Source organism: Columba livia, chromosome 6 (genome assembly GCF_036013475.1).
Source record: "Columba livia isolate bColLiv1 breed racing homer chromosome 6, bColLiv1.pat.W.v2, whole genome shotgun sequence".
Taxonomy (NCBI): Eukaryota; Metazoa; Chordata; class Aves; order Columbiformes; family Columbidae; genus Columba; species Columba livia.
Genome location: NC_088607.1, coordinates 17,445,653 through 17,470,560, shown reverse-complemented (window position 1 = coordinate 17,470,560; position 24,908 = coordinate 17,445,653). Strand labels below are relative to the sequence as shown.

Sequence of the window (24,908 nt, the reverse complement as noted above, 5' to 3'; positions counted from 1 at the left end):
GGGGCGCGGAGCGGCTCTGCGGGGAAGAGGAACCCGCCCGGCCCGGGCCCGGCCGCAGCCCCTCGCCAGGAGCCAACAGCCGCTTCACCTGCCCTTTGCTTTCTTTATGGCCTTCTCACCCCGCTCTGTGCGCTGGCAGGCGGCTGTGCAGGTTCGGCCCTAGCAGGGGATGCTAATGGCTTCACGCTGTTATTTCGGGAGCTTGCTTTACCGTGGGGAGCAGGAAGGGGATAGTCGTGTCTGTTGCTGCTCACAGAAATTTAAACCAGAGGTTCAGGTAGTATCAATTAAGTGAATTAAACAACCCCTGCTGCACTCTCCATGGTGACTGATCCCTGTGACTCAACCCCAAGCCCTGGGCACACTTCTGGCCCAAACAAACCCCAAACACTTAAGTGGGGGAACAAAGAGCCTCCAAACACAGCCCTGTGTCTGGCTAAATCAGGCCTTTGACTCACGGTCTTGGAGCTGCTGTTCAACAAAACAGACAGCCTTCACAAGTGGATGCAATGCTTAAACCTCCACCAGCCTGTACCCTCACAGACATCAACACCTAATTTCCCCCTCTACCATCACGGGGTGCAGGCCTGGTGCCGCCGGGCACCCTGCCCAGGCTGCCTGGGGCCAGGGCACCGGCAACCCTGCTTTGGAGCTGGTGGGCCCCACTCCCATTGACGTCAACAGCGAGGCACCCCCAGCTTCTCCCCACGTCTGACGGCTGGCCTTATCCTGCTGCTGCGGGCTGACGCGGGCTTGTTCTCAGGCTGCCCTGTGTTAGCCAAACACACTTTTCAAATAAGTGCGGGGAACCATTAGCAATGCTTTTGCCTGGCTTGCGGTGCCTGTGGCTGCTCCCGTGAGCTGGGTCCTCAGCACAACCTACAGCCCTGGCTTGCCTGGGGGCCTTGCTACATCGGTAATGCTGGAACGGTGCGGTGGAACAGGATTTTCTGTAACAAAACCACTCTAAGAAACATAACACACTACTGCAAGTTGTACCATTTTGCTATTTAAGTAAAGAACCAAGTTCACTTTAAACATTTGCTTCTACTAAGCCGGACCAGAGCTGGCGCAGCCGGGGCACAACAGCAGCAGCCCCTGCTCCCGCAGGCAGAGCTGCAGCAGGTGCTCACTTCTCAGACTTCTCAGACCATACTAAGCGAAGGGCTGCGCCTCCGAGAGCCTTGCCTTACGTGAACTTCCCAGTCTGACGAAACACCTCAGGTCTCCACTAATGTTCATCCTCAAAATAATACCAACTTAATTACAAAATAAAAGCAAGCATCTGGTCTTCACAGCTTCAAATTTATGTGTCTCTCCTCCAAATTTTTCCAATTCCTACCCCTCCTTATATAATTTCCAAATAAAGTGTCTAATTCAAATAAATAATTTTCTAAGTAATTATTCATTCTATATTTATAGTATACTCTTTTATGAATATGTAGTAACATTTCCTGGCTTCGTAACAGACCTCTGACACAGTTACTGCTCTGTGAACAACTTCACTGTTCCAAAGTGCTCCAGGGACCACTACAGACCTCAGTGACATCTAGATTTTACATTTAACTATCTCATATGGGTAAAAGGTGTATAAAAAACAAGGAGCTGACTTCATTCTCTGCTGACTACATATCCGTGATAACTGTCAATGTTAAATGCAAATGGTTCTTTCTCACAAAACACTTTCTCAGGATGGACACCATCAGTTTTCCTGCTGAGCTGAAGAGAACATCCCTTTAGTCACTAAGCAGACAGACTTGGGAAGACTCTGATAACTCAGGAATTAGTGGCATTTGTGAAACCCACAGCGTCAGTTGCTGTTGCACATTACTCATCATTTATTATTACCTGTGTTACAACACTTGCTAGTACCCAGTCCTCAGAGGCTGTAAATTCAAAAGCATGATCGAAAGAATGGAAAGATAGGACAAGCAGATGCAAAACACAAGCTGGGAGGATAAAGCTGACAACTACAGGAACCCAAACTATATAATCTGGAGACTGCACATTCCCTCTCTGTTACAGAGAAGCAAACAGAATACATTAATAAATTACTACTAATTACAATGCCACTTGTCATGGGCTCCACATGGGAGCAGTCATTTAGAAAGGACCGTGTCAGTGCTCCTGCAACAGTTGTGCTCAGTAAATCAAAGTTGAAAGATATTTGTTATCCCTATTGTAACACTGAAATTGAAGATTCTGCGTAAATCCTAAACAATCCTGAAGCTCTGTACTCTGTTAGCAATGTGCAGCCCAAAGGCATCGATGACTGTTACAATTACAGTGCTGACAAGTTCAAAGAAACTTTGCTGCCAGTATCACATGAGCAATTTTCATACCATACTTCCAGTGCCCAAATCAACTGTCTGATTGTGTCATTGCTCTGGGACATCTCAGTGATAGTGACAGCCAGGCTGGAAGATCACACCTCATTTGTCACAGGTAGGCATGTAGAGCCCTAAAAAGACCATGGAGTCTGCTGCTTTTCAACACATGAGGTAAAACAATGTCCCAAGAGAACACAAAGCATATTCTTGTGCAATCCAAGACAGTCGTGGCTCTGAAGACTGAAGACCCTGAGAGACACTATTAGCCAGGGGGATGAACCCAGAGCCTCTTCCTTGCTCCACACTTGGTCAAAGAGCTGCACATAACCAGCCTCATGCTAATAGATCTCCTAAGTTACAGCAGCTGTCATGACATGTGGCAGGTAACACAAAGGACCAGGGACATGCAATCAGATGACACACGTCACTCAATCATAGCTCCCTTCCCTCCTTCTGTATACATGTTCAGGGGCTGCAGTGTCACAAACGTGCCCTGCTGCTGGTGTAAACACAACAGGGAGCTGCAGACACTGCTGGAGACCGGGCTGCTGCTGTGCACAATTACGCATTGTGCCCCTCGCACAGCTGCAGTTCTGCACTGTGACATATTGCTGTACGTAATGGGCTTTGACAGCACATACTGTATGCTGTGGGTGGGCAAGAGCTGCCTGGTGTGCAGCTCTTCGGATCTGTGTCCTGGCCATTCATATCACCTGCATCTGACTTGGCACTTGGCGGATGTACAGTCGATGCCGGCGCTTTGTGAGGGGAACAGGCTGGAGAGCAGCCAATGAGAGGAAGGACAGTCTAGCAGAAATGAGCCGCTCGTCCCAGGACAATCACACGTGTGTGGAAAACAACTTCAATCCACCCATACAAAGCTTCTCTCGAGCACAACCCTGAATTCACCTTCACTCCTGCAGCCATGCTGCAGAGGTATCAACCTTACAGTCTGCTTCAACTGCCCATCCATTCAAAGATGCAGAAAGATATTTGAGCTGCTTCATGTGATTTGAACATACTATTGGAAAGAGAAAGCTGATAATGAAGCACTGCCCTACCCAATCCTTTAATAGATGTTATTTATTTTAGTAAAGCATAAAGTTATATTGAAATTTATACATAAAGATTATTGAAAATAAGATAAGAACATGAAGATGCAAAAAGTATTTTTTTACTTCATGCAAACAGATAGCTACATGGAATTAATAATGAAAACTTGGCCAACTTCCATAGAGAAAAAAAAAATCCAACTTTATCCCTACCTTTTTGCTGTTTTTTTCACTCACAATAGATGCATATTAAAATGATTTTATAGTGTGACAGGGCCTAGGTGTGTGCAAAACCACAGGGAGAGCAGCCTCTGGTAACGTTACATGGCCCTCAAAATTAAGAGATAATGGAAATACTTTTTAGATTTGGCTTGATATGCTGATATGACTCATACCACAGAGATGTAACACATGGGATATGTTAAATTCCACTGAAATAAAAGACGGTTGCAAATCTCTGCAGTTTTAAAGACCATGATTACTACTAATGTGGAAAAAGAAAAATTGTATCAAGGGCAAGTCTGATCATAAAAACATTCCTTTTGCCAAAGAATATCAGCTACAATTAAAAGAAAAAAAAAAAAAAGGCAAGCAAAAACCAACAAACATTTAGGGGATTTAAGTTCAGGTGAGCTCAGCTTCTCAATTGTGAAGCATGAAGTGCAGGAGAACTTCCTGGTTTTGTCACAGTAGTTCTTATTGTGGCAACCGGAATCAACTAATTAAAGGTCAGATTAAAGAAACTATTGTATCCACTAGAACGCTCACTGTTACGGAGAGAATAACTGAAAATGAGATGTATTGCCCATCAAGAAATGTTCCACACTTTCCAAAGTTAACATGCATGGGAAACACCTCCAAGCGGTCAGCAAAGCAATCTCTGCTGTGACCGCCCAGAGTCTGGAGGCAGCGCAGACCATTAGCTGGTAGTCGGCTGCTCAGCCCCACCTAAGGAGCCACCCAAGGGTGCTCTGGCAGAACCACCTTATCATGGAGCTGAAACACTGTGAAGCACCTAATAAACTAGATATAAGTACTTTAAGAACAATGGCACTGTTATACTCTCATTATCCTGTAACAACCAGAATAAGCTAAGACAGGAAATGCTACACCTGAAACTTTTATAACAAAGCAGAATATGCTTCCCTAGTAGCAAGGGAAGCCCTATTGAGTAGGAAGAACTTGCAGAGCAGTATGTGCACCTGTGTGTCTGAGTCTTTGCGAAAGAAAAAAAAAAGGCAAAAAAAAGGAGCAAGCTTTATCCTCTTATCCTTTCTCATATACCAGTTAGAGTGTCAAACAGACTGTCTACTTACTTACACTTACAAGACAGAGTATGCACTTCTGCCTTATTTAGAGGATTTGCCTCTTCTAAAGGTGCAATAGAAGGGGAACCATTATCCAACATCTTGGAACCATCAGGGCTGATGATCAGAGAGCATCATGCTCCTTTTACTGTATATGAAACAGTGTTGCTTTCTCAAACCATAACATTATTACTCACACATATGTCTACATAGATAACTTAAGCCTCTGGCTGCTGTTATACACTTGCATTTTAAATTATGCCCTGCAATACTTTGATTTTCTAACTTTTTTTCATGTGTCTGTATTTTCTAAGTGCCTTATATGTCTAACATCGTTTTTCTGCTCAAAATAAGCAACACTTGGAAAAAAAAGGTGTATAGGAATATAAAAGGAATATAAAAGGAATATAAAAGGCTATATTGACCTTTTACGTTACAGAGATAACGCTGCTATTTTGAACTAGAAGACTTTAATTTTAAACACAGCATTTTTATTGTAAGATACTATCTGGTTTTGTTGTTAAGATCTTGATAGCTAATGGATTTGATTAACACAAAACATTACAATATTAATGCTATGTTGAAAAAAAGTTCTAAATATTTTAGGGACAGAATTCTGTTTTCAAGTAGGGCACTTGGCACCTATTATCCCATGTCAGTACTCCTGCATTTTCCCAATATCTAGGTGATATGGCCATGATAGAAATTACTGGTAATCATTGCTCAGTAAAGCTTTGTATTGTATTACCTAAAGTCCCGAGCAGCTCAGCCGTGGTTCTGTATTTAGGCCATCTTGTAATTATGTGAGAATTTTGTGCACTGGGAACTGCTGGAATCGACCATCCGGCCCTTTCAATGCTGTTTGAGCCTCTTGTCACATCCTCAAATATCATACGGATGCCCTTTCCTTTTTACTTTTGGGCAACTGTCAGGAATAATCTTGGAAGAGAATGCAACTTTGAGAACTAGCTATGTGCAGAGTCAACCCAGAAAAAGGGGCAGAAGGAGGAGACAAGGAAATAGGGGCACTATTATACATTAGACAACACCAATTGTGTTGGTTACACTACAAAAATCCTAAGCATAAATTATCAAGGTAGCTTAGCACGAGCTGGAATGGTGCTGTTATCTCTTCTGACGTAGCAAGAGCATCAGCACGTATCTTTGGTTGTACTATTGTACTATCTCACAGAGATTCAGGAGCTGGAGAAAAAAATGAGGAGTCCTACACTTAATATCCTGCTTACCTTTCTGTAAAGTCAAAATATTCCATCAAAAGAGAAGTATTTTTTTAAGATATCACTGTCAGTTATGTCCTTCTGGCCCACTCTCCTTGCTCACAAGCTGAATATTCCCTATGCTAAATAGTTTATTAACCCCTAATCACCCAGTTACTTCTGCACTTGATTGCATGTGTAATTACCTTTTGTCAGGTACAATTTGCCTGATAAACATGTCAGAACACTTGCTGCTTAGTCTGTTGAAACAGATAAATGCTGTCTTTCCACAGCCTTGGGGCATAATTAACAGGGAAGAAAAAGGCAGTTATAAAAACAGACAGAAGCTGATTCAGAGCGGCAGGAGCTCCCAGCGTGCAGCCCGCCAAGGCCCATCGCACGGCCGCTATGCTTGCCTGAGCCCCATTGAGCTCCAGCCTGCTGTGACAGGGCAACAGGGGCTGCCCTCAGCAACTCGGATTTAAAGTAGGTTTCCACGTGAACTTCAAAAAAAAGAGAGGGATGATGCCTGTTTAAAACAAAACAAAAGCAAAAAAAGCCACACACAAACCCCCCCAAACACAACCACCACCAACAAAACAAAACAGCCCAACAAAGTGAAGTAGCAGATAATGATATTGGTAGAGTCCCTGCCATCGTTACGTGTTGGATGCTCAGGCAGACTGCCTGGGATGGCATCAGGAAGCAAAAATTTAAAAGAAGGCAGAGGGAAAAAATCGGGAAAAAAAAAATATTAAAAAGAAAATGCTTTGTGGCATTCTTGAGCTCATTTGCTTCTGATTTCTGCCCTGTAGTGTTTGCAGGTTATGTACCCACACACTACGGGGAGTGCAAAAAAAAGAAATCCTTACCTGACCTCTGGGTAACCCAAACAGGAGATTAGCCCATTTCCAAGCAAAGCAGGTTGTCACACTGTTAGGCCAATTGCTTCTATTGACACTTTGCATAAACATCTTACACAGGGTGATCAGAAAGGACTGTTATGCCATTAACGCTCTTTTTATTTTTTTATACCTAAGCCTTACAGAATAAAGGCCTTTCTGAGTAAGGGATAACAAAAGGGTCAAAAGGTCACAAACATTCTTTTAAGTAGGTAAAAATCGGGCAGTTTTAGATTCATTGAAAAGTGCAAATTGGAACTTTTTCTATCTTGTGACATTCCAGCATGCTCAGCTTTTTCTAATTTTACTTTTAGCAAATTCATTAATCTACTTAATTGTGCATCTTTACTTTTACTTTTAAGCAAGAAAATGATAGAATCTTCATTTTAGGAAATAGCAAGCCACCTAATCTTCTCAGCTAATCAGTAATCTAAACAGATTTAAGACATTACCATTAAAATCCTCGTGGGGAACACTGTGAAAATATACGTAATTTTTTTCCTGAAGTGGTACAACTGAACGGTCTCTCACATATAGTTTTCACCTATAATTTACACAGCATGTGGTTCACACTGTGTACACAGCAAAATATTCTAGTATTTTCCTTTGTTTTGTTTTTGCTTTGATGAGATATGGAAACAATCTCCTTTTAATAGTATAAAAGCCACCTGCTGGGCCTCGCAGACTACAGCTAATTGGTAAATTCTTTGAAATTTAGATATAATGGATTTTGACCTCTTTAATTAAAAAAATCCCAAAGCTTAGAAAACTGGTGAACTCTTCTGGGAAATGAACGGTGCCAAGCATATACAACTGCAAGCTATGCCAAATATTTTCTTAGGAGAGAATACAGAAATAACATTGCATTTTTTTCCTTGAGGATAGGTGGGTTTTGACCTAGAAAAACAGCCCCGTGACTGTTGTTAGCTATATATATAATTTAAGTCATCAAGATAAAGGAACAGCAAATATATTAATATTTCAATTAGTACTATTGGTATGGGGATTTGGAGCTAAAAACCTCCAAAGTGCACTTTTTCATTTTAAATACAGAAACATCAGAAAGCCACTCACAAATGTCCCTCTCCTCAATAGTTCCCATTGCAAGGAGCTCACACTGTACCTAATCACACCTTTTACACAGGACAAAGGGGTTTGAGGACCGAAGAGGAAGCCTGTCAACCAGAATCATTGTTGTTTCATAATTTCTGACATAACGTGAACCTTCCAGTGGAGCTATAATCTCCTCAGTTTGCAAACTCTCAGGCAACACTGTCTTCCCTTTGTTAAAACACTTACTTATACTCTGCCCAGCGTAATGGGGCCATGGTCCGTGACTGGGACGCACTGGCACTGCACTAACACAGCTACACAACAACACCACTTTGTTTTTAGTCTCTGTTTATGTTTCACGCACAAGTACACATGAATCTATGTTACACAGGTATACGGTTATGTCCAACAAATTAACAAAAAAATCCCCGCATGAACATGAAGATAACACCCCCATTAGTTCACCAAATGTTATCTCCCTGTTTATTAAAGCATGGACACCATGAAAGCACTTACTAGATTGGAACTAAAATGTGAAGGACCAGAATCAGAGCTGGACAAAGACAAGCAAATCTTGTTCACTCTAAACATTTCCTGGTTGCAAAGGAACAACAGAAGTATTTAAAATACAGATATCTAAGCCCAGCTCACAAGGAAAAAAGACAAGAGTTTGCTAACTGTAGAGTAACACCATACCAACCAAATGCAATTATCTCTTAATCAGTTGGTGTTTGTTACTGCTGACAAATATCTTGTTAGACTGGTTAGCAAGTCTGCCTGCCACTTGCCAAAATATTTTGTTTTATTTACTCCTGGTGACTTATTTAGTGAATGTGGTGAATTTTAAAATCCCCCCTACTGATCACATAACTGGAATAACACACATTGGTCTTCTATTTCAAAGTGTAAATTGATCTCTTGATCTGTGAATGTCTCCCGATAGTTTATGCTACCCTTTTTCTGGATTGGTAAAACAAATGCATTTTCAAAGTGATGTTATGGGGATTTAGCTATGCAATTCCCATTAGTGTCAATGGGGGTCGCAGGCTAAATTCCTAGGCAATGCTTTGAAAACTGAGCCCTGGATTTTCAAAGGAAGGATAGTTTGTGTTAGAAAGGCAATGTCTCTCAGTTTTTAAGCCACTGCATTAAAACATGCCTTTTTTTTTTTTTTTCTTTTTTAAGTACTATGCATTTAGAAATTGTGCCTAAATTTGGGATATTTAAATGTTCACAAGAATGAAATAGTTTTATATTTAAGTGTGACCATCTGTTTCAAATTTGTAAGTGGAAATCTTATCTGTCACTATCTTGAATGTTGGGATACAATCTTTAACACATTTGTAAGCATATAATGTATAAGCTCAGAGCTTATGACAGCTGAACCACTGGGAATTGTTGCTATGCTAAAAGAAACCCAGAAGGTACTTCTGTTCAAGTAAATCCTTTATAACCTAAATTCTCTGAAAGGGCAGAATTCTTTCCCAAAATCTGGACCTTGACGTATACTCCGAGAGATACCTGGTCTCATTATCTCTGTGAACAAGCCCAAATACATTTTTCATTCTTTGGCACTTCAAATGAACTTAGGCCTGCCTACAAAATACTTGCTGCTCAATTCACAGGAAGAAGCTTGTTGCTCTTACCACAATCAGAAAAACACAATGTATAATTTTTACAAATCCCATTAAAACTTCAAGCAGCCCAAGGTGTAACTTCTGAAGACAGTCCCTGAAAAATAGCCACTGAGGCAAATATAAATACTTAGGCCCTATGCAATACACAATCTAGCAACAAGTAATACAGGTTCAAATAAGATTTGTTTAATTACAGCGCAAATGTTTATTATGAAATGTGTTCTTCTCCATCATTAAAGAATAAGCTGGACTAGTAGAAAAAGAACCATCTTTTGAGTCTAGAAACAGGGAAGAGTTTGAAAAGCAGGAGCCTGGCAGACAGTCAAGCGCCAGAGGGCACGGGCTCGGGCCAAATTGCTCCCGTCAAGCCCGTTAGCCCGTACACGAAGTCCCTTTTGACAAAGCATAAAACTATGTCAATGGTAATATTTGTGTGGATTAAAAATTGTGTATTATGCAATGGTTAGGTCATTCACAATTTTTTTTTGTTTTTGAGCTTCTGACGCAGAGGCCTACACGCTCAAACAGCACACAGGGGTGACAAGTGCAGCCCTGCGAAACAGGACATCTGCCTCTGACCTGAACGAGACTTTGAAAATGCAATTTCAGCTGTTAAAATCATGAAGCACTTAATATAGCACAATTAAATTTAAGATATCATTTTCGTTTATATACATATATATATATTTTTTTCAAAATGCAGGTTTGCCTGTAGTACTTAAACATTGAAATTTACCCAAACCATTATTAACTGAAGAGGCATTTTTTACAGTTTAGTTTATCTAAACTTAAACTTTCTATAAGGAGTTGTTTTCAACTGCACGAGACTTAGAACAGGCTTGCTTTAAAGTCTTTGCTTAGAATAGGCTTGCTTTAAACTATTTGCTCATCTACAAAATAATGCCATAAACAGCATGTCTCTGGTTTAGAGAAAGTGAGACTAATTGAAAATGATCTAACCTGGTGTAACTAGAATAAAATTTGAACACAAAACATATTCACTTCAACTTCTATACAGTGTTCTGGAACTGAACACTCTTGTCCCATCTGTCATATATAATATTTAGCAGCGTCCATGTGAGTAACTCTACATGCCTACAGTCTCACCAGAGGTCAGTATATATACTATACCATGAAAAGTCATTACTTGACAAATGCTGTTTTGAACTAATCCAAACAGTCCTTGTATACACACACACCTAGTCTATATAGTCAGGCTGCTGTACCTTAGAACTAAACATCCATAGTGGTCTGCACAAGTATAATTACAACGCCAAGTTTTAATTTCGGTCAGGTTACTTCTAGGAGGACATACATCAGGCCTATAAGCTTTATGAACATGTTTTGAATTTGCAGCATTTGGTCTTCACAGAGGTCCACGATCTCAAGTATGCACTATAAAACACACCATCTCCACTGAGGTAACCTGGGCTTGTACAGCAGATAGACGAAAATAGTTTGTTTCAATACAACAGTTTATTTTTTTTTTTTATCTGTAACTTTTTGGTTTAGTTTATTTTTAAGATTTGTGTGGGTCTCAAAAAGCTGCAGATCTAAAATAAAAAAAAAAATCCCAGTTTTAGTGCTCCACATTTTTCTCTTAGGCAGCCATCAAAGCCCTCAGTATTTTATACAAAAGGCACCTCTCTGGAAAACCTTTGCAGGAAGCATATACAAATATAGCAACTGTCTCATAAAATATCTCAGCTGATCTTGGGTGCTGAGTTAGAATACATGGAAAGCCACTGAAATCTAAGACATAATAGGCAGAGACCAACACCATTTTGTTTGCATCCTGAAACAAAACTCCAATGCAATCCATAAGGCACAGACACTTACAGATGTGCTCATCATGAGTTTACCGTAAATAGAGAGTTATTTCTTCCAAAGCAGAGCATTCAGGGCATGGCTGCACAACCACCCTTCATAGCAGATGAAGTTACATCCCTTAGGGAAAGCTATACTAGACCTGGGAACCACTGGACGAGGAATTCCGCAATCAGTAGCTCAGGAATGTAAATATAGACAAGTTAAAAGCAAAGCAAAAAATCACTAGACAAAAGTTTTATATTCTTTCCTGTACAACCTTCACTTTCTTCTTCAGCTACTACAAGACATTTACTTCCAAATTTATATCATTCAAGGGACTCTAAGGACATTTTAGCAAATATTACAGCCAGTATAACATCCTGGTACTTGTCTTTGTTTTTCTTGTCTAGACAACTTGGTTTAGCAAAGGCTTCCGAGCCCAGTAAGCTGCAGTAACAAGAACCCGGATAACTCAGAACTTGTTTTGAGTTATCTGGATTTTTTTGCTGTTGGCTTTTTGCAAAAGATCTTTCTTCTCCTGCTGCTATGTTTGCAGACATATTAGGATAATCCCCTTCTGCTTAGTGTCAGTAGTCCAATATTAGTTCTTTCCTAAGAAACACATATTCAAGAAATTACTCTCCTTAGAAGGTGATGCTTTTCCTTTAGAATAAGCCTTTTCTCACTTCTCAGAAGACAATATTTTCTTAAAATGTTTAATATGAAAAATTCATTACAATTGCTCTGGAAGACTGAATAATTTCAAACTATGTAACATCATTTGTAATAATTAGTCTTCACATTTTAGCTCCAACAGATCCCAATAACATGGAACTTTTGCTGAGTAAGGATGGCACAATTCAACCTCTAATGCCTCCTGCAATTTGAAAACCTCTTCCCCTGATTTTCCTTGCCACTTTGAAATGTTATCCCTTTCTGGTGAGTAATCCTGTGCTAGATTCTTTTGCTTCTTAAACGAACATTATTCTCACCCTTTATTGACTGACCACATCTATTATCACATGTAAGCAGTGTTAATCCTCTAGTAATTAACACCCTTATTAAAGTAATTTTAACTCAAAGAAGTTTAAATCGCATTATTGGTTTTATTTAATTAAGCTACGGGGACTGTTTTACACTGTCATTTGAGTTTTCAGCTTGTGCCGTTTCAATCTACCAGTTACACAGGTTCCCTGCACCCCCCCAGTTACCTGTGGATTTCTGTCTAGGAATTATTCAATACTATTCTGCTTCACTGTGAACTTTTTATACAGTCCTCTCTGTCAATGGATTCAAGACTTAGACACTATAATAAACATATTACCATCCCCCAAACTATTATTTGGATGTGGATTTCAATGACGTTATCAAATCTATCCTTCCACAGGGTTCTATATCTTTTTAGTGCTTAAACTGAAAGAACCGCTTTTAATGTCCTTCTCATACATCCCAAGCAAGGGCAAAGATTTTTATTTAAGCTTTAGACTGGCAAAAAGAAAGGAGAATCTGAATGCACTGAGTTGTGCCACTTAAGAAGGCTGGCTCAGCACTTCTTCTGTTACTTCAAAAATAAGTCAAGTTTTATAATTGCATTTTTGTGTGTATGTCTACTGTATGTTTCTTCCTACGGAAAATATCTGATGGCCTATGTTCTCTTACAGATCTCAGGTAATCTACTCAACTGACATGTTTGGCACATGGTCAAAAGATGAAAACTGTCTTCTGGTTTAGCTGCATCATGTTACATCGTGCACTCTGGAAGAGTGTGGGCTAATTGCGTGTCCACTTGGAAGGATTTCCTGGAGGCACGCCACTGAAACCGGGAAAGCTTGTGTTCTCCTGGGAATAATGCAACCTGATGGTTCCATGGACATTATACACCACTAACTGTGTACTGAAAGTCCTTTCTTTCCTTTGGGTAAAAACACATCTTCAAATTTCTACTGGGTAAAAAAGAAATGTTCTACACGGGTAAACCATGGAAAATGATAAACAGAGATAGAAAAGGATAAGAACAACAAAGTACTTTACAGACAGGAACTGACATTTTTTTCTTTTTCTGTCATTCATCCCGTATCTTTAAGTTCTTCTTTTCTCCCCATCATCTACTGCTTCCACTTATTCCCCTTTTGACCATCTTAAAAATATTCTTTGTATTCCTGTTCTTATTCATTCTTTTTTTTTCTCCCATCATCACTCTTTCTGTGATTGGGGGTCTTCCAAGTTGCAGTGCTCCTCTGCTACTAATGCTTTAGGGGAAGTCCTATATGTGAATCTTCTCTATAAACTTTGTTATTTCAATACTTTTTAAAACAGTGCAACTTGTAAAATGACAAATTGCTCCAAACCTGATATACCCATAAAAGCTATATATGTTAATATGGTAAAAGCCCAGAATGATATAAAATTGTGCCTAAGATCATGCTGGTTCATATTGCTTATAGTACAATTAGTTCATTCAGAAACCAGTTATTTACGTAACAATATGAAATTCAATCATTTCTTTTGCCACTTATTAGTATCTCCATACTAAGAGAAAGAAAATACAAGAGTTTCATCTCCCGTGTTTCACCAAATGAGTGGAGGCAGCCAGATAGTCAGAACATTATTTTTTAATTTATATTTCTGCAGTGCTAAATTAACACCTGGCAGAAGATCAGTGTCACATTATGGTACATATTGTACAAACACTTCTGAAGATATGATCTTTTTTTCTAAGACACTACGATCCAAATGAATAAACATTCATTAATTCCATTTCACTTACTCAAGTCCTTGCCATACTACGTCTATGATACTACCAGCTTAGCTAAGGCTGAAGAATATAAGCAATTTTGGGACAGAAATTACTGAATACGCTAATGCAGCTACCAGTCCCATGGCTCTCTGATGGGAATCTAGGACTCATGGATGTTAAGAGAATACAAATAACAGTTAATTTGATGGAAAACAATATTTTTCTTCTCTTGTGTTGTTCAATTAACAATGCTTATTCATTACTCATAGGAACCACATGGCGCCCACAGGATTCAGAGGAAGTTCTGTGGAGCTGGGGTCTCCAAAACTGAACTCCACCTATCAGCTCAGGGCTGCACAAGGGCCCAGACACAATGGTAGCAATCCTACAGTGACTGGCTGCCAGCAGGAAGACAACAGTTTGATATGATGTATTCGCAGACTTCAGGTAAGTCATGCACCCAAATAATCCTTCCTTTCATTTACATCATTTCTTACATGACAAAAATAAAGGTGAGGGTCAGGTGGGGAGCAGAACTGCTAGCAGAAGCAAACTAGAGAGAAACTTCATTGAATGGGATGTATATCAGCAACTCAAAAAAAGGGTAAGTATGAGCTTACAAATATAATAGGCATATGGATCAACTTCTTCTAATTCAAGCAAGAGACTTGTTAATTGAGAAATTATCTGAAAGTGAACCTTCTGAAATTTTTCTACCAACAAGTCCTTCTGCAGAAGAATAAAAGCATGTCTAGATAAAGCTTATTTAGTGCTTTCTCTCATTATGTCTTCGGAAATTACCGCTTCATAAATAGTCTCCCAGACATGTAGCATACTGGTTATTGAAGAAATCGAGTATCTCACCCGAAAAAACTGAAGCCTTTGGGTTTTGGTATTACGGACAGGGTACAATTGGGATATCCACTTCAACTACCACGGATACAATTTTAGTGCCATTTAGGTCATGATCTTACAGGAATTTCCTCTGTAACGATGGGATGAGCTTTTTCTGAACAGAAAGGTTTTCCAGAGATATGAAGTTTCCATCATAACAGCAGCTCTGTACGTTTTGAATGAATTGATTAACTACTTCTAAACCTTGCATTGTGAAAGTACTGATGACTAAGAAGAGCTGAAAGCTGATTAAATGTGACAGTTGGTAGTATTTAGATAAGGACTCGGATATGTCCATCTAAATAGTCTTGACAGCAGCTTTTGCCTACTTTTTTTTTTTTTGTTTTTTAATATCTGCTTTGATCAACCTCTCAGTGAAACTTTTAGTAATTTCTACGATGGCAGTATTTAGAAGCTGGAACTCCCCTACACTGCTCTAAGAAGCTAAGTGTTCCTGCTCTCGGCAAACAAGATCAATAAATGCCATTTCCTGTCTCACTTCCAAAAAATATAAATTCACCTCACAATAAACCTCCCACTCTTGTTCAACTAAGGCTTATGTTCTTACACAAAGGCTGTTATCTGCAGGTCTCTAAGTCAAGATGAGCCAGTGCTTCACAAGTTCTGTCATTTTCTAAACACACAGTAGAGATTTCTTGCCAAGTCATCTAATTGCATATATCTGGCTCAGTAAGTGAAGAACTAAGAAATTTGTATCCCTTAAATGAACTAGCTTAAATAAACAACAAGAAAATTATTTTCTTGTTTTTGATAACTTCCATGGTGTAGGTACCCACAGCATTCTTTACTGTCAGTTAGGAGATGACACTCAGTTTAAGCATTATACACCTTTCACTACACAGTCTTTTGTGCACAACCTACTATACTTTCCTCTGGAGAAACTGGTACAGTTTTTGTCATAGACTAAGTAGTGTATTTTGTAGTTAAATGGCCATATGTATATAATTTTATCTAAGGTATTGATAGGGCTACTGAAGTGAAGTAACAGCATTTGTACACTGAGTTTTTAAACCCTGTTTTCAGGCATGCTTCCTCATTATCAGTAAGTCAGGACCTAGAGTGAAAGCTTGGTATGCGATCAGCATGTTATTTGTACTTCTCTGCTGAAAAAGGAGCATTCAGATGTTGATCTGGATACAATCTGTTTTGTACTGAATTTGATGAATGATTCAATGTCCCAAAGAACACACGCACACCTAATACCTGGCACGTGTGCCGTTAGTTGCTGGCAGTAACAGGGTAGGAATACCTACTGCCAGGAAATGACTGACTTGCCAACCTGCTTTGATTCTGCAAATCCTTAAAAGATAGTGTATCCAAAGCCATGCTTGTTTTTGACCCTCCGCTGCTAATTTCTGTGCATTTGTTTTCAAAGCTTCCTAATTCTTACCAGCTGGCAGGTATAAATCCCATCCCAGTAATGAGCTGGCTTGTTTCTGTGTACAGAGCCCTGATTGAGATCTTCCTCACAAATATCTATACAAACAACTTGTGAACTGAGCCTATTGTGATTACCTACAGGCTTCACAGCATCTAGTTGAAAGGGAGAAAACAAAACTAAGAGATTCCATTGGGGAATATAAATGCTTACAAACAAATGGTCAGGTTTGTGTGAAAAATTCCCATTTATTTGTAAGAATATAGTACTCTGCAATGACATTGTTTCATCCTACAAGCTGGATAAGACACACATTTAGCATGTAGTCATACTCAGATAACTGTATCAGTTTTAACACAGGTATGCATATGAATGCTACCCCTGTATGACGCAAATACATGAGACACTGAGCCGTGAAGCGCCCCTGCTCTGCTCACAGTGTGCCTCAAGCTCTCCTCCTGCTTTAGTGCAGAGTCAGTTTATGGAGAAGGGGGAGGCCAGCAAAGGTGTTGCCTTCCTCCTCCAGCAAAGTGAGGATCTATGGTCTGAAATCCAGAGAGGCACAACTCCTGTTTTGTTGCTGTTTGAAATCTGATATCCTTTTTTTCAGTTGAATAAGCAGCATTGCACTGAAAACTGAAGAAGCACAAATCCCATTACATAGCGCCCTGAGGCTGGGCTTCATGTTACAGAGGTAAGGTGCCCCTCTGCTTGTTCAGAGAAGCTGGGGAGTGCATGGCGGAGGGAAAGGGATCAGTGAGCATTGTGAAAGAGCCTCTGTGAAGATTAAAGTCTCAACAGCCATTTCCCTCAGGAAGCGAAAGACAAAATACTCTATATTGCTTGCTAATTAAAAATTCAAACTGTTGCCTTAAAAAAGAGAGGCTTACATTTATCTTTAAACTCTGAAGTTTTTAAGATTTACTACTAAACATACTGTTAGGGATTTCTCCCTTTTGGAAAACCCGGATGTTTTTTCAGTTCATGACTCTTCTCTGGAGCAGAGGCCAGGGGTGGGTGTACTCTACTAATTTCAAAGCCTAGGCATTGTGTGGGCTGGCAGCTCATGAAGGAAGCCACAGCGCACCCTTGGTGCCCTCGACTTCCAAGAGTCATGGTGGATGGGCCTGACAACAGGCTGCAACTTATTCTCTGAGACCCAACAGAAGGGCTCAAGAGCAATCTCCACAGGGAACACAGATGGTGAGAGTTTCGGCATGCTGCGTGTTGGGGGAACCAGAAACAAGCCAGAGATGAAATGCAGTAACTACCACAGGAAATGAATTCAAATTAAACACTGCAAACAAAACAGTGGGGAAGACTGAGCCGTCAGCCTGTGTTTAGTGGCAGACAATCCCGTGGCTGGGATTGAAGGCCAGTGATCTGTTACACAATTCCTACCTACAATGAGTTACTTCTGAGTTTATCACAAAGACAATATCATCTCTCAGTGATGAATGAGAAGCAAAGAAGAAAGAGGAGGACTATATTAAGTACTACTAAGAATTTTCTTCTCAAATAAACTTAACATCTGTTGCATGCAACACTACAGTTCAGAAGGTCAGCAATAGTTCTCACCAACAATACACCAGAAAATGCATTACAAAGTAAACGGTCAAGCAACCCAAGAAACTATCAATGTAATTTCCATTATGCTTTGGAATCAGAAGAAGATGTATTACATTTTTAAATATCAGGTATCAGTTTTTAGAAGGAATACATATCATGTATTACGAATAAATTGAGCTCATAGAAGTGCTTATCTACATGCTTATTTACACACATAATAAGCAAAAGTCTGACAAAAATGTATCTTGTAATGTTTCCATGGTACATGGTATATTAATCACACTGACTGCATTACGACTTTATGTCTAATTTATCCCTAATGTTAGCAAAATGTTAACAGAAATTGCTGGAAATCTTCAATAATTTTGTCCCATACCTATGCAGAATTTATGGACACTGCTGTTCAGAGACCTCGGTCTCCCAGACTGGGGGACACCACTATCAGATTGTAAACTCTATGCTACCATGTGGGTGGAGATAGTGCTACAATGGTTGCTTATTTCTGGGGTTACCAAGAGCATATGATGCTGTTCACTTGAGATGGCTGCCCCTGCTGCAGGACCAGCACTGACAGCAACTGGAGGATGTTAACAATGTGTACTTAAGTGCTAAAAGAACATAGAAGACACACAGTTCTCGTTCCTGGCAAAATAAGGAAATTCCACAATAATCAAGCTAGCTGAGTACTTGTCTGAGTAAAGGAACAAGGCGTGTTTGAAACCGAACTAGTGCTTGTGGTGGAAAGAAACAATAGAAACAATTTGTGAAGTCACAAGTGTGAAAAATACAAGCTACCTTCACAGCTTAGGTTATAACTCTGCAAGCAATGATGTGATTTCAAGAACAGGCATCTTTTTACCACCCAATTGGTTAAGAATCAGGAAATTTGCTCTAGGATGGCAACTGTTGACCTCTCAGGCTCCCTGTCTGCTGCACACTACACTGGCTCTCCAAAGAATAATGCACAAATTTTAAGATTCAGGACTTTTCCTCACAGCATGTAAGTGTCCAGGACATCCAAGAAACTGCTTTACATTCCAGAACTGTAACCCTAGTCTTTAAGCACTAAGGAACAGATCATAACCAGGACAAAACTAATTCATGTTGGAGGCTGAGCTTCTTCAGAGACTAATTCAAGTAAGATGAACTAAGACCTGTTTACTTTTCAAGGTTAATTCCAATTGACCTAGGTTCTGAATTGGTAGCAAAATCCTCAAAGTTCATTCCACCTTACTTTGGGCCACTGCGCTAATTTACCCAGGGTCTCTATATAGACAGTAGCAAGAGATAATCTTCAGAGAGTGATGCAGGTCGCAGGAGACCTGGGTCATCTTCACAAGATGCCAGAAACCAGTCTCTTTAAAGCAGCACATGCCACTTTGATAATCGCCTTGCTGAGCTGGCCTGCCCCTCAGTGGCTTTAAGTGAGTGGGGTGAAAGGGTGCATGTAGGATATAACCTTGGGTCATACACTAAGACAAGTGGCATGAGGCATGACACAATTCCTGCAGCTGTACAGAACCACAAATCTATCCTCATTTTCTTAGCAGCTGTTTGCTGCTTTAGGAGCTGCTAAACTAGCTGGAGCTGCAAGTTTCCAGATGATCATGGCTGTGTGATTCTCTATCAGTAGCACAATGTGTGATTAGCCAACAACACTAAGTCACCTCTGTAAGATGCTGAGATACCATGGTTACAGGAATAGCAAAAAAAATTTTAATTGACTAGGGTTTCTACAGATTACTAAGATCTTTAAGGAGCATGTTAAGTATGACAAGAGTATAAGAGGGCATAGTATAAGCAGAGAGAGGTGGCTCATCCAAGGGGACATTGGTAAGTGCCTGCCCCTTGATGATTCCTGGCATCTCAGAGCTTCCTGCTACTGTTCTCTCCTTAGAAGCAACTCTTCCTCATGCCAACTGTTTTTGTTTGCTCTTTTATGTCTGTGGAAGGAAGAAGGAAAGAAGTGGGCTTGCTGGGGACAAGATGCTGTCAGTACATTGTCTTCAAGGAAAAACGGAGGATCAGGAATTGTCAGGATGAAAATACCTATGGCAATTCTTTTCAAAGCTGCTCCTCCCCGCATGGTAATCATCCAAGTGTGGCTCTTCCCTCTCTGTCTTCCAAGCCAGCTCCTTGTGACTTGACTTCTTTAGTTAAACGTGCTATAACATTCTACTGCCCAATCCTCATTAATCTCACACACTGCGCTAGCACAACACAGAGAGAGTAAGCTGTTGTTGAGATAACTGGCTTCCATTAGCAACCATGTGATTGGCAGGACGATAAAGTCTTTTCCCTTGCAGGTCAGCTGCTTTTTAAGAAGAGGGCAATCCTGCTGATCCATCTTTTAGCTACAGTCTCTCACTGAGTCCCAAATCTCCTGCCTTTTAGCTTTGATACGGTTCAAGCTTCCCCCCTTGTATCAGCCCCTACCTGTCATCAGCTCCTCTGTACCAAACAGCCAATATCAGGAGTTTGACCTCAGGGCACAGTCCGGGTGGGCAGGTAAAACCTGACCACTGGACCTACTTCCTTATCTTTCATATCCTGCAATTCATGAAGAAGTATCAAATTCAAACTAAAAAACAGAAGCATGACCTTTCATAAGAACTTTCTGAAAAAGGCTCTGTTGCCTTTCTAAGTATTCTTGAAAAGAACTGTCACCCACCCTACTAAGATAGAAATGGAACACAAATAAAGAAGAGAGAAAAACCACTTCAAATCCTTACTAAATAGTAAGTCTTTTTAATGCGTACTTGCAAGACATTTTGGTGAGGCATGCAAAAATATAGTAAAAACCCCCCAACCAAACAAATATACTAGAACTATTCTGCATCTGCCAGCTCCAATTGCAACCTGATAATGAGAGTTGCCCAGACTTTTGCTGTTCACAAAGTATCTGAAATCGATTAGATTCCCATGGCATACAGAGAATCCTCTATAAAGCGTTACTCACATCAAGAGAATCCTAAATACAAGCTGCTAACATAAACTGAGAGCTATCATAAGCAACATAATCCCTATTTATGTGACATGCTCGACAGTTGGTTCTTAAAACATACGAAAATATTATTTATCTCCTGTAGCAAGTATGTACACATCCTGCCCTCCTGCCTATCTGGAAATTACGTTTTCCCTTGAAACAAACATAAGCTCTGCAAGGATTTATACCACTCAGGTGGATGACAGAAATAGTGCCAAAATCTCTCAATATCCTTTCCCTTCAACTAAACTGGCTTAGGAGAAATTGGAAGATGTTTAGTCACTTCTAACATAGCTAATAAAAGTACAATAAAAAGAATCCAAAAGAGGAAGGCTGCTAGTCAAGGCAAGATTTGCGGTATTTGAAGTCTGACAGCGTACATCTTTACATACTGAATTCTGGAACTCCTAATGTACAAGTATCACATGAAAAAAACCCCTTATGGTCATGATCCTATATCCTCCTCAGGTAGCCTACACTTATCCCATTGTAGATATTGTTCACTGTTATATTACTGTGAGAGTGTAACAGACAACTCTGTCTTTTAACTTCTTCATTTAAAAATACAATGAAGCCCTTTCTAACCATTAAGAAAAACTGGAATACTTTTGCTTCAGGAATTTTCCCTTATGAAATGCCTTTTCATCATCTTGCTGTGAAAAACCTACCAAACTATTAAAAGCAAAAACTTTCTTACTATATAGATAATTTGGTATGGATTTCTTTCCACATTTCTTCTCTTTTCTGGTGACTTTGACAGGCTCATAATGGTGATGAAAAATATCACGAACATCTGCAGAAAGCTTAAGACCCTCCATGTGCAGTTAATGATTCATGTCACTATTTAAATGACACTTATACTTGCAATCCTGTGAAATAATAAATCCTTTCTAAAAGCTTACTTCAGGTATGAAACATTTTTGAAAATTAATTGCTATGGGTGGATATAGAGTCAGAATTTACAGAGAGCAGGGAATAGAAATAACTATGTGAAATTAAGATAAGTAGATTTTAGTCTGGAAAAACCTTTTTGGCAAGAACTGTGGAAAAGTGCTTCCAATATTAAGGCATTTAAAATTAAATTTGATATAGAATAGAATATATATAGAATATATATAGAATATATATAGAATAAAGAATAAATATAGAATAAAGAATATATATAGAATAAAGATCAGACAGTTGGAATAAAGCTGCTTTTCAGGAGTTGAAAAGAATTCTATGTAACAAATTAAAGAAAGGAAATGCAAAATGATAACATGCCCAATTCTGCTCTCCAGGGAGTAGTTTTGTAGACAGGAACAATTGCTCAGAATGAAATCAGGCCAGCACACATCAGGTTAACATGTAAGCTCTTGCAAAAAGGCATCACAGGATCTTTAAAAATTGTCAGGACCAAAATTCAATCTTATATGCATGTAACAGTACCACCAGTGGCACAGTGCCCCCTAACAACACACTGGAGAAACAGTTCTGTGCTGAATTACGGGGAATAGTGTGCCACTAATAACACTTCAAATAACTGCTTTTCAAAACTAATTACATGGGAATGCAAAAACACGAAAGGTTCTCGAATTTAATAACTTCAGCATTGGTCAAAAGGGGAAATTAGCAGGATAAAAACCAACAACTAGTGTCTTACTTGTCTGAGGTCGATGAAAGCTAACTGCAGGGTGTCTCCCTGGAATCCTGGCACAGGCTCAGAACTAGCAAACACTGCAAAGAAAGGTTAAAAACATTACTGATGTATTTTTTTTCTAAAAATCTATCAGAAAATCAAGCTTTATGCAATATAAATGCTAGCTAGCACTAAAAGGAGACCGGTTTGATAGAAGTAAACTACTAACAGTGACTAAAAGCAAACAAACCAACAAACAACTTTACCACAATTTTTTCAACAATCCCAAAGAATAATACCTGTAGAAATATTATTAATAATTTTGCTTAAAATTCTAACCCAGTAGCAATACTACAACCACAGAAGCCAACAACTTTTTTTTGCCTGAGGTGATCACTGAAAAAATTTGAAAGAATACCAGTTCCATGGCTGTCAACATATTTTCAAACATCTGCTTTTGTTACAGCACCCATGCTATAAAAACCCATCTCCGGCCAAACAGCACTAAAAGACAAACACTAAGGTGGGGGTTAGTTTAATGTGCAGGTGACAGGTGGAAAGTTCTATGTGGCACAATCAGAGCAGAGCTGAAATTCCTGTTCACACCTTTTAGCTAACTGATCAATAATGAACTTCTGCTCTTTTTGAACTTCAAAACAGGCTGTCAAAATTGGAAGGCAAAACTATGCTAAAATTTTTTAAAATGATAACACTTATGGTAATGAAAAAACTCAGTTATTTGTTTACATTAGGAAATTATCAATAATTGTCAAACTTAAAAGTAAATATATTTTTCGTTGTCCTTATCCCAGTCACACACTAATAACAAAGGCACTTGCAGAAACAGCTACTGCCTCATAGCCCCACTGTAGTTAGATATCTTACTTCAAAAGAGCTTAAGATAATTTTTCTTATGCTCTTCCGCTGAAGCTCTTAACAAAACAAAGTAGATATCACTACAATACTCTTAGAGAGGTATCGTCTGTGGCAGTGAAAGGTAACATTTTTTTCTTCCAAGTTTGAGAAGCAGGCCATTCAATGATAGTGGAAACCAAATATATGTATAAAAAAATGTCTGGATCCAGTACTCAATTCTACTGTGTCACATCAACTTCTAGTAACATTTAAAAGTAATATGTAATACTTAATAGATTTATTTTTTCAATGGCTAGTAAGAAAAATTGGATCATAAGTGAAAGTAACATCCAGAAAGACACCGGTGTCCGAGCTAACAGGATGGTAATGTAATGGGTTCAATCATTTTCTTCTGAATGTTTGTTTTCAGTGTAAAGCAAACTAATGAATTCAGACAGACTACATTCACAAGTCTAAAAATTATTATATGGGATGCAATTGTAAATGAAAATAATAAAGATTCTAACTTAAGTGGTACAAGAAGCTATGAAGACCATCTCAGAACAGCTAAGAATAGCTTAGTAATAGATTAATATAGTATCAGAGTAGCAGCTTTACCAGTAGAATTTATTACTTGTATTACAGTAGTGCAAAATTTTTTATGGACAGTCATGTAACAGAGAATGTATTAAATTGAAATATTACTTGATTCTTCTTCAACTAAAGGAATAAAAAATAGCAAACACTGTAAATTCACATAGAAGTATTGCTAACAGTTGGCAAATTCTCACTGATTACTGTATTCAAGTCTAAATTTTAAATGATCTGTTTTTGCTACTTTATAAGCAACACCGTCTTTTCAATCTACCACAAAGGTGCTTTTTAAATAAAAAGAAAATGAAAAAACAGTAGAAAAGTAAATCCTAACCCCAGCATTTTATAGCGAGAGTTTGCTTAATAGTAAACTCTTGAAGCAGCAAAGAGAAAGCGGTCTGTACAACACCAACCTGCAGAAGAACAAAAGATCTCCAGGCCTATGAAAGCACCTTCTGAATAGCCCGGGCCAAGGGGCTGGGTGCCTCCATGGCTGTCTTCTGCAGGCACTTCATGGCCAGTGGGATCACCCTTTCCTCAGGGACAGACAGGCCTGCAATGCCAGCCCCTGTGGTCAGCCAACAGTGTTTAAAATGGGACACCATACTATAGCAGGGAACCCTTAGCAATGCCCCACAGCAAACAGCTAAAAAGAGCTACACGGGTTCTGAGCTGTGGCTGCACACTGACAAGGGGGATCAGCATAATGGTCAGAAGCAGTCTCTTCTACATCCTCTGAACAAAGAAGAAGAACCTGTACTATTCTTGAAAGACAAGGCCTGTCTGTATCTGATCCAGTATCACTTTCCCTTTACACACAGTACACTGAGAGCAGCTTTTCCCACCAGACCCTGAGCTCCTCCAGCCACTCCACAGTGGCAGCACAGGAGAAGGAAGCTCAACGGCAAAGGAATGGCTACAAAACTGGCAAGTGAATATAACAGAAACG

General features: G+C 39.4%; 1 protein-coding gene across 7 annotated transcripts in view; it reads right to left on the bottom strand.

Annotated features, from left to right (window-relative positions):
• EXOC6 (exocyst complex component 6) overlaps positions 1-24,908 on the bottom strand; it is a 93,991-nt gene that overhangs the window by 2,217 nt on the left and 66,866 nt on the right. For all 7 annotated transcript variants that reach the window (XM_065067275.1, XM_065067276.1, XM_065067271.1 and 4 more), the window contains one exon: positions 22,535-22,608. In XM_065067275.1, the coding sequence (XP_064923347.1) occupies positions 22,535-22,608 (74 nt within the window). The remainder of the gene's footprint in view (positions 1-22,534; positions 22,609-24,908) is intronic.